Source organism: Leptopilina boulardi, unplaced genomic scaffold (genome assembly GCF_019393585.1).
Source record: "Leptopilina boulardi isolate dan_hultmark-lab unplaced genomic scaffold, ZJU_Lbou_2.1 LbouV2_244, whole genome shotgun sequence".
NCBI classification, from domain to species: Eukaryota; Metazoa; Arthropoda; class Insecta; order Hymenoptera; family Figitidae; genus Leptopilina; species Leptopilina boulardi.
The window spans coordinates 706-12,366 of NW_026137801.1; the positions used below are offsets into that span (position 1 = coordinate 706).

General features: G+C 31.2%; 2 protein-coding genes across 2 annotated transcripts; both read left to right on the forward strand.

The window, feature by feature from the left end:
• Positions 1-702: 702 nt before the first annotated feature.
• Positions 703-1,701, forward strand: LOC127280398 (uncharacterized). Its single transcript, XM_051303357.1, has 2 exons — positions 703-872; positions 915-1,701. The coding sequence occupies exons 1-2, from the start codon at positions 703-705 to the stop codon at positions 1,699-1,701; spliced, it is 957 nt and encodes a 318-aa protein (XP_051159314.1).
• A 2,147-nt stretch (positions 1,702-3,848) lies between these two features.
• Positions 3,849-4,499, forward strand: LOC127280401 (uncharacterized). The gene is made up of 2 exons (XM_051303359.1): positions 3,849-4,019; positions 4,128-4,499. The coding sequence occupies exons 1-2, from the start codon at positions 3,849-3,851 to the stop codon at positions 4,497-4,499; spliced, it is 543 nt and encodes a 180-aa protein (XP_051159316.1).
• The last annotated feature ends 7,162 nt before the right edge of the window (positions 4,500-11,661 follow it).

An 11,661-nucleotide genomic window follows, 5' to 3' on the forward strand; every position in this document is an offset into this window, starting at 1 on the left:
AAGCATTTACTTGTTGAATAATGCAAATTGTTTATAGACTGATACCACTCTCCATAAATCAAATTTTCTAAATACTTTATAATCTTTCTTATTTCTTACTGTTATTTAATTTTACAATCGATAGTTACTAAAATTCTGTTAGAAGCTAAAGAAACATTGATGTTACTCAAAGTATGCATTCAATTGTAGACTGAAGCAAATTGTTTATAGACTACTACCACTTTCTATTAGTAAAATTTCTGAATATCTCTGTACGTGTATTCAATTTGAATTTTGTACTATTTGAGATTAGTGTAGATCATCGCCTCGTGGTATCGCAAACGAAGCTGCATGAGAACTCGACTAAGTGTGGTAGTATTTCGATAAAGTTCACCAAGAAACCACTGTAATCATTTTTGTTTGATATAATTTCTTTTTATAGTAAATAAATTGTTTTAGTTTAGAATACGAGTTCAATTATTATCCTGTACATTTGTCCTTCGAGCCGGATCTGACAAGAGATGCGCAAAATCCAATTTGTCTAGAAATTCAAGTATATTTTATGAACGCATCAATCGTCGATTAGCGGCCATCTTTGTCTTTTGTTTTATTCGTTAACAGTGTAAAAGGAACAATTGGGTAAAAGTCAATCGAGTGTTATTTATTTAAACGTTGCAAAAGTGTTTCAAGTGTTGTGTACATTTCAATTTTATATCATTTACAATGAATATCGATAAGCTTTGGGGCAGGAGAGGATACGTGATAAGAAGGTTGACACGTATGTCTACTTTTGTCGAGGATGTAAGGACCAAAAAGATTCGACCCGAGGACGAACACATATTGTTGCGGCTAGATAAAGTCGACGCATTTGGACAAGAATTTCAAGATTTCATGTAACATATTCGTGAGTGCAATGATAAGTATGAATTATTAAGCGAAGATGCAACTGAAGAAGACAAGTTCGAATCTCAATATGCAGAAGTGAAGGTTTTGCTAATGCGATGGCAAGAGTTGTTAAAGCCACGCCAAACAACAAGTGAAAACGTCAACACTGGTGCGAGTGCGTTAGAACGGATGCTTCAACAACAAGCAGAGATTCTTCTACAAATTTCAAATCAATCAACCAATGAGAGACTTTCAACCTCAAATTCAAGTTCTCACGTAAGATTGCCCGTCATAAACTTACCTAATTTTGACGGCAAGATTGAGAATTGGAAGCGATTCTCGGACACTTTCAGAACATTAATTCACGAGAGCGAATTGCCAAATGTGCAAAAACACCAGTATCTGATCAGTGCCCTATCAGGAGCCGCAGCAAAAATAACGATTGAGATTTCCGTGACAAACTGTGAAGTCGCTTGGAAATTGTTAAACGATCGTTTTGACAACGACAAAACTATTTGCAAACGTCACATACAATGCTTGTTCGAGATACCACAGGTTGACGTCGAATCATCTACTGGGATTCAAAACTTGATAGATCACATACAAAACATACAAAAACATCTTAGAGTTTTGAAACGCATTAAACTCCCAACTGACAAGTGGGACGATCTATTGTTGTACATGATAGAAGAGAAAATTGACAAACTAACAAGACGTCATTGGGAGGAATTTCTCGAGGGAAAGGAAGAAGTGTCTGTTTATATAATGATAGATTTCCTTCAACGACGATGTCAACTGTTGGACAGAAGAGCATCATCCAGTGGATTTATTACTTAAGACGCAGCGTCAAACTCCAAAGTCAAAATCAACAATTCGACAGAATCATCAAAAATACGCAAGGGAAATCAAGCCAACAGACCAGTTGCTTTTGTCTCAACATCTCAAGCGGGTGGAAGGTGCTACATGTGCCAGGGTCCACATTTCATCTATTCGTGCGAGGAATTTTTAAACCTTAGTGCCGAAAAAAGGATTCTTGAAGCCAAGCGACTCAAACTTTGTTTGAATTGCTTGACGAACGATCACTTCGTGAAGTCATGCAAATATAGCTCTTGCCGTGATTGTGGAGGTCGGCACAATACCTTGTGTCACATATCGGTCAAAAAAACGGATTTATCAAAGGAACCCACGGTGAACAATGAAGTCAACCAGGCGAACATTCCAGCAGTTCATCATATCGTCAATTCAGGGATAGATAAGTATATTTTATTGTCTACCGCAATCGTCAATGTAAAACACGTAAACGGTTCCGTCCACCAATTACGCGTACTTTTAGACAGCGCAAGTGAGGCAAACATTACTATCTCAGCATGCAATAAAACAGGAACAAAGCTTTTAGAATTTGGTAAATCAATCTCGGGATTAAATAACATGTCATGCAAAATAACTCATAGTTGCGAAATAACGTTAAATTCTCGTGTTACAAATTGTCAATTAAATGTTCAATGCCTTGTGGTCCCAAAAATAACAAAAGATTTACCTAGTGCCCCTGTCGATACAAGAGCATTATCAGTTTCAAATTCAGTAAAATTAGCAGATCCAATTTTCTCTGACCCTGGTCACATTAATATGCTTCTTGGCGGAGAGTTTTTCGTTTAGTTGCTAGATGAAGGAAAAATTGAGCTTGGAACGAATTTGCCTATCTTGCAGAACACAAAACTAGGTTGGATCGTATCGGGTCCAGTTACGTCAAAAACTAATGGAAATCGATCGATGAATTCGTCAGTTGCTTCTGCTTTGACTTGTCTTCATGTTCGAAAGGATTCTGACAGGTGTTGATAGTTTACCCGAGGCGAAGTCGTTGATCAATGAACTCCAAAATTTGTTAATTAATGGAAAATTAGAGTTGCATAAATGGCGATCTAATAAAAAAGAATTAATTTCTTTTTTAAGTGAGTCCAGTGAGTCAACGATTTCGCGCAAAATCGTCGACGATATTGGTGCTGTGAAGACTTTCGAAATTTGTGGTGCAGTCTTGTTGGTGAGATTGGTGACCAAGGTAAAAAATACTCTACGGATTAAAATTCATTCACTTAACGCTTGGACTGATTCAACAATAGTTCTTGCGTGGATTTCAGTAGACATCAACAAACAAAAAAACGTTCGTTTTAAATCGAGTGACGAAAATAACTGCATCAATATCTGCCTCTCATTGGCATCACATCAAAGGCGAGGATAATCCTGCCGATTTGGTATCGCGAGGTACGAGTTTCGAAAAGCTAAAAGACAATTCCTTATGGTGATCAGGACATTCAATAATATCAGACTCTTCTAAATATTTGTCAATGATGCCCACAAACTTTAATCTTTCTGTACAAGACCTTGAAATAATCCGATCAGAATTAAAATCAGAACCACAATAACTCATTGCTTTCAAAATTCCATCCTCTATCTTGATAAAGTCATTAATCATTTCTCTTCATTAACTAAAATCGAAAGGGTAATAGCCTATTGCCTGAGATTTATATCAAACTTCCGTAAAGATTCGTCCAATCGAGCCTTTTCAGAGCTTTTAGTTGCTGAAATTTCTCAATCGAGACAGTGCATTCTGAAGAACATCTAGAACATTCATTTTTGCAAGGAGATTCAGGATCTGAAGTCCGAAGGTAAAATCAATATTAAGAGTCCATTATCGTGTTTAAAACCTTTTCTTGACGTTTCAGGATTGATCAGGTTGGGCGGCAGATTGAGCCACTCTTCCGTGAGAATATGATGTAAAGCACTCCATTGACCTACCAAGCAATAACAGAGTTAACCAGCTGTTGTTTAAAAGAGAGCATCATCAACTCGCGCATGCCGGTCCTCATGCACTGCTCTATTCAATTCGCGAAAAATTTTGGCCCATTCGTGGGAAAAATTTTGCACGATCAACTGTGAATAAGTGCACTCGTTGTTTTCGCAATAATCCTAAGCATCTTACTCAAATCATGGGTGACTTACCACCAGATAGAGTGAAGCCTCAGCGAGCATTTTCAGTTTCAGGGGTCGACTTTGCTGGGCCTATAACCACACTCGTAAACAAGGGTCGAGGAAGGAAGACCAACAAGTCCTACATCGCCGTGTTTGATTGCTTTTCAACCAAGGCCATTCATCTGGAGGTTGTTGGCGACCTTACAGCTGAATAATTTATTGTCACTCTTCGGCGTTTCGTAGGGAGACGTGGTTGTCCAACGTAATTGTTTAGCCACAATGCCACGAATTTTCAGGGAGCAAATAATGAGTTGCTGGAATTATACCAGTTGCTAGAAACTGAGTCTCATAATTCCATCAATGACTTTTGCAGCGTTCAGAAAATAGATTGGAGTTTCATTCCACCTTTAGCTCCACACATGGGAGGACTTTGGGAGGCGGGAGTGAAATCATGTAAATTCAATTTGAAACGAATGATCGGATTGACTCTTCTCACGTTCGAGGAATTATGCACCGTTCTGGAGCAAATCGAAGCTTGCATAAACTCACGACCTTTGTATTCATTGCCTTCAACGCTATTTGATTTACAGCCTTTAACGCCAGCTCATTTCCTAATCGGGGAACCGCTCACCAACTTGCCTGATCCTGACATCAAGAAGTTCCCATGAATCAATTAAATCGGTGGCAGGTAAACCAGCGTATTACCCAAGATTTTTGAATTTGCTAGAAACAAGAATATTTCACTTCATTGCAACAGAGAACAAAATGGACCTGTGATACTGAGAATTTAAAAATCAACGACGTTGTTCTAATTTGTGACTCCAACTCGCCTCGTTTGGGAAAAATTGTAAAATCGCACCGCGGTGCAGACGGAAAGGTTAGGGTCGTAACTGTTATAACGGCTAATAGTATTCTTAAGCGTCCAATTGTGAAATTGTGCAAATTGCCAGTCGAAATTGAAATTTTAAATTAATCAAGATTAATTGGTGGGCGGCTGATGTACGTGTATTCAATTTAAATTTTGTACCATTTAATATTAGTTTAGATCGTCGCCTCGTTGTGGCGCAAACGAAGCTGCACGAGAACTCGACTACATGTGGTAGTATTTCGACAAAGTTCACCAAGAAACCATTGTAATCATTTTTGTTTGATACAATTTCTTTTTATAGTAAATAAATTGTTTTAGTTTGGAATACGAGTTCAATTACTATCCTGTACTACCTTATATTCTTACTCATTAAATAGTATTAATAACATTAACAATAGATGGTTACTTAAATTCTGAGAAAAATTTAAGACACATTAATTGTACTCAAAGTATGCATTTAATTTTCGACAAATGCAAATTATTTATATTCGACTACTACTTTAAGTTACAAAAATTCTGATAATCTCCTGTCCATATTTATTTTACCCTCCTTAATACCCTAATCAATCGCCAGTTAATAAAATTGTGGTAGAAGCAAAATAAACATTAATAGTACTCATAGTATGCGTTTACTTGTTATCTAATGCAAATTGTTTATAGACTGCTAGCTAACAAACGCTAGTAACTAAAATTTTAATAGAAGCAAAAGAAACATTGATGGTACTCAAAGTATACATTTAATTGTTGACTTATGTAAATTGTTTATATTAGGCTACTACTTTAAGTAACAAAAATTCTTATAATCTTCTGACCATATTTATTTTACCATGAATAATTCGCTAATCAATAGACAGTTACTAAAATTCTGATAGAAGCAAAAGAAACATTGATGGTACCCAATGTATGCATTTACTCGTTGAATAATGCAAATTGTTTATAGACTTCTACCATTTTCTATAAAGCAAATTGTCTTAATACGTTATATTCTTACTCATTACATCCTGTTAATTACATTAACAACCGATGGTTACTAAAATCTGATAGAAGCAAAAGAATCATTGATGGTACTCAAAGTATGCATTTAATGGTTGCCTTATATATATTTTTTATATTCGGCTACTACTTTTAATTACCAAAATTCTAAAAATCTCATGATCATATTCATTTTACCCTCATTAATTCTTTAATTAATCGCTACTTAGTTAAATTATGGTAGAAACATAAGACACATTGAATGTTCTTAAAGTATGAATTTAATTGTTGGCACCTGAAAATGGTATAAATTAAGTTACTACTTTTAGTAACAAAAATTCTAAAAATCTCATGATCATATTTATTTAACTTTAATTAATTCCCTAATCAATCGCTAGTGAGCTACTCAACGTCAAGTGATCGCACCGATTTATGCTGTTTTGATAAATTTTTATAATATTGAAAATTTGGGTCCCTTTAAGGGTCAAAAAATGAAATCCTAAGTATTTTAAAAAATTCAAAATATTTTCCAAAATATTGCACATTTAAATTTTTTGTAATTTTTTTTTGATTTATTATAACTGATGTAATTTTTAACCAATGGAAATGAATTTTTTTTAAAATACTCGTATTTATATGCTTTTTCATGAAAAAAAATTTTGAAAAAAAACTGAAAAAGTTTAATTTAAAAAAAACAATTTTAATTGTTTAAATAATTCGAAAAGTATATCTTCGATATTTTTCATAAAATTCATGAATATTCTGTACAATGTCCTGAAAAATAAAAAACTTTGAAAAAGATAGTATGTCTTGTAGTTTCCAAGAAATAAATTATTTAGTTTTTGTAGCACGTGAAGTCATTGTAAACTATATATTTATATGAGGCATTTCTTATGAGAATACGGGGTCATGTCTCGGATTTTTCTCAAAACTCGGTAAATTTTAGTGATAGTGGTGTTAAATAAATGTACAAATTTTGAATTTAAAATTTTTAATATTATTCGAGATATTTACAACAATAAATTACAGCAATATTTTTTTGCTTTACTTGTCACTTTTTCTCTACTAAAAATAATGAGAAATGTTGAGAATGTTTTTTACGTAAAAGACCTTAACAATTTCTTTAAAAAATAAAATTTGTTTATAACTTTTAAACATGTTGTACCTCATTTTGAAGCGAGAAAAAAATCATGAATTTTGTTTAAGTGAAAATAAATCTATGGTTAAATTTTTGAAATAGCATTATTTTTTGTTTACGAGATATTAATTAATTAACTATCAAAAGTTAATAAAAAATAAAATAATTTACAAAGAACTAAAATTAGAATAATTTTAAAAATACCATCACAGAAAAAACATGGACTCAAAATGAGTAGCAACAAAAATAAGACTAGGTTTTTTCTGTGATTCCAATGCTTATAGAAATCCGCACCCAACGAGCCCTTTATGAACTATTTACTATTTTGGATAAACGGGTATTAAATTTATAATTAATAACATTTGAAGAAAAGGAGATAAATCGTCAATTCTTTTTTTATTTGAAAGATCATCTAATTCTGCGTCAAAAAAATCAGTCGAAATAGCATTTTTAACAATCTATATTATTAAAAGGAGATTATATCTTCAAATTTAAATAATTTTTATTATTAATTATTAATTTAACGCCCGTTTATCCAAAATAGTAAATAGTTCATATAGGACTCGTTAGGTGCCGATTTCGATAAGCATTGGAATGGCATTTTTAAAATTATTCTAATTTTAGTTCTTTGTAAATTATTTTATTTTTTATTAACTTTTGATAGTTACACTACCGTCGGAAATTGTGCGAACTCTGCTTTTTCAACAACTATAAAACTGTTCAAATCTTCAAAAATATTAAAACTAAAATTTTTTCCTCTTTATTTTATTAAAGTTAATAAAATTCTGAAAGAAATGACACCTTGACAAAGAGAATATGTTAATTTTTCAATTAGATATCTAAGAAAAACCCAATTTTCAATGTTTTTACTATTCTTTTTATTTCTCTGGCAAAAATTAATATTTTTAAACGTTCCTAGGCTCATTGAAATCGTATTTTGTTATGCAATTCAAATTATATAAAACAATTCATGTACACATTCTTCCTCGCATTCTTCCCTAGCGTATGCAAACCGTGAAAGTTGGCTCATAAAATGTCAAAAAATTGTGATTAATATTTATATGACAAAAAATGATCAGTAAAATGTATAAATCTTAAATTTACTTACATAAATCAGAGAAGTTTAGAATTATATATTTACTTGATTTTTAAACATTATATTTTATTGTAGAATTAAGGTATCACATCGGTAAAACCGTTTTCTATAAATTTTCTTGAAAATTTTACCATATGTTCTTATTATCATTCTTGACAAATTTGCAAAATATGAAGAATTTTCGCCGTACGAAACCAGAGATATTAGCAATCAAAGTTGCTTATTTTGCATGGGAGACGGGACTAATGTATGGGGGAGAAGTACATTTTCATAAATATCATCAGAAGTTTTCTATAAATTTTTTTCAAAAACTAATGTTGAATTCAGGAATAAATTTGGAACTAAAATATACAAAGAAATTTATAATTTACCGTGCCGTTTATTCGTAATTATAAATTAAAAATTCTATTTCATGACGTCATTTGCAATATATAGCACACCCGCCACTTTGATGTGGCAACATCGCAGGATGGTAACAATTAGTTAGAGAGAGACAGTAGTCCACAGTAGTCAAACCGAGACTTATAGCGACGTTGTCAAACCTCCTACTCCTTCCAATCGCTGCTAGTGTGGGGTATACGTGTACGAGTGTATTTGTAGAAGTAAGTACAGTATGGGCTGAGAGTATAGGGAGTTGAGGGCGAAAGTATAGTGCGGGAAGTAGTAATGCGAGCTACAAACTTTTGACTCCGATTAGTGCCGATGTGATACCTTAAATTTAAATTTTTTGACATTTTATGAGCCAACTTTCACGGTTTGCATACGCTAGGGAAGAATGTGTACATGAATTGTTTTATATAATTTGAATTGCATAACAAAATACGATTTCAATGAGCCTAAGAACGTTTAAAAATATTAATTTTTGACAGAGAAATAAAAAAAATAGTAAAAACATTGAAAATTGGGTTTTTCTTAGATATCTAATTGAACAAGGAGGGGGTACTTTATGTTTATTTTATAAACATTATGCTTGCTCATTGTGTGAAGCAAAAAATTCGCTTCCTCGTGAAGGAAGCAATGAATTTGTCCAATTCAATTGATTGATTTAAAACATTTCGAGTTAAAAATATTTTAAATTAATTAAATTTTTTGAAAAATAAAGAAAATTTTAATTAATTTTGAGTGTAACATAAACTTTATATATACGAATCGATTCGTTTTAATGCAAGGAATACAATTATTTTATTCATCAACTTGAATTTTAAAAAAACACAAAATTTTTTAGCTGAAATATGAATTTTCGATTTTTCAATTTTTATTAATTCTCAAATTTTAAATCAAATCTATGCTTTATATATACCAACCAATTTTTTTCAATGCAGGGAATAAAATTATTTCATATATAAACATGAATTTAAATAAACACATTTTTTAGTTAAAATGAGAATTTTTGATTTTTTAACTTTCATTAATTCTTTAAATTTCAATCAAATCTATACTTTATATATATCAATCGATTCATCTTGACATAAGGAAGACGATTATATTATATATTAGCTTAAATTTTTCGATTAAAAAATTTTTTCAATTAAAAAAAATTTTTTGGAAAAAAGACGATAAAATTTTTTTTTGGGGGTATTTTTAAAAATCCTCTCGTCATTTTTGAGAGATTAATGTGTAAAATAAGCCTACCAAATTTTATCCAAATCTATTAAAACCTCTTAAAGATATCGTGTTCACAAAAACTATCCACACACACATACATACATCCGGACAATTGATAAGGATCTCATATAACATTTTTCTATATAGAGGAAAATTTGTTTTCACCATTTTTAAAAATTTTATAAACGAAAGGACTACATAGCTTCCTCCACGAGGAAGCAAAATTAACATATTCTCCTTGTCAAGGTGTCATTTCTTTCAGAATTTTATTAGCTTTGATAAAATAAAGAGGAAAAATTTTTAGTTTTAATATTTTTAAAGATTTGAACAGTTTTATAGTTGTTGAAAAAGCAGAGGTCGCACAATTTCCAACGGTCGTATAATTAATAAATATCTCGTAAACAAAAAATAATGCTATTTCAAAAATTTAACCATAGATTTATTTTCACTTAAACAATATTCATGATTTTTTTCTCGCTTCAAAATGAGGGAAAACATGTTTAAAAGTTATAAACAATTTTATTTTTTTAAGAAATTGTTACGGTCTTTTGCTTAAAAAACATTCTTAACATTTCTCTCTATTTTTAGTAGGGAAAAAGTTATAAGTAAAGCAAAAATATATATCTCTAATTTGTTGTTGTAAATATCTCGAAAAATTTTAAATTCACAATTTGTTCACTTATTCAGCACCACCATCACTACAATTTACCGAATTTTGAGAAAAATCCGAGACCTGACCCCGTATTCTCATATGAAATGCCTCATATAAGTATATGGTTTACAATAACTTCACGCAGGGTCGCTGATTAAGAATATGATATCTAGTTATGCACTTCGAGCGAGTCTCGTCTCGAAAAACCGTGAATCTCGCAAGAAAAACAATGAAAACAATCGAATTTTATATGTTCATCTCTTTTCTTTTATGAAAGGACAGAGTCTAGTCCTGCATTAGTACTGATATCAGATTTTAAAAATTTTTAAATATTAGAACGAGTAAATCGTAAGTCTTCAATAATTTAGGGTTAAATGTATGAACGTATTCTGGAAATTAGTAGAATTATTGCTATTATTTATGATTTTATTTATCAAACATTTTTTTAAACATAATGTTTTTTATTTATGACAATTATTGGGTCATAAAACTCATATGACTTTTCGAAAAGAAACATTTATACTTATAAAATATATTTGACGCAAACAGTAACAGTCGCAAATAAGCTACTATTAATTCATGTATTTTTTATTTAATTTAAATAATTTCATTTCGTATTTTATACACTTACCAATATAGTGTGTTTTTTATCGTTTATAGCATACCTAATATTCATCCTACACTGCAAAAAAGTTGACGCATTGTGTTATTTTTTCGAGTCTTGGAGCGCGACTGAGCTTATTTCAAAAATAACAAAAAACAACATCTCAATATTTTTTGTCGTGAAAATACACATTTTTAGCTTTCAAAAAAAATAAATAAAAAAAAAATAAAAAGGACCGAACTTAAAGAAAAATCAAAATAAAATTTGATTTTCAGAGCAATGGGTCTAATTTGAATTTTTTTCACCAATCGAAAGAGCACAAAAAAACATTTAGAAAACATATATGTCAAATTTTTTTTCTTCTTGCTGTTTAAAAGTTACAAGTCTTCAAAAATCCACTGTTTAAATTTTTCAAAAAAATTCAACCTCCTCCCTCCCCGACATTTTTAAAAAAAACCTAACAATAATTCGTGGGTAAATTACTCACCCCTGGGGCTAAACTTTGTGCAAGTGACAGCCCGATCCGATCAACTTTTTTCACTTAGTTCGCTACAGGAATTTTGCCTTATATATATCATGAGTACGGTATCTTCTTGTTATAAAAATCATTTCAATCATCTTTTGAATAACCTCAATGTAAAGTTTTACACATATATCAAAACACTTAAACATAAACCTATATAGAATAATTTCTTTCAAACTAAGTCACTATTGCACTAGCTGGTAACTGAAACTCATATTGAATCATTAATCAGCATGATGATACTGAAATATGCAATAAAACGATGACCTTCAAAAATTATTTATATTTCTGATAGAGTCATTAGATATGATGTAGGAACTCAAAATATGCATCAAAGTAATATGTTTTTATTTTAAATAATCGGCAAAGACA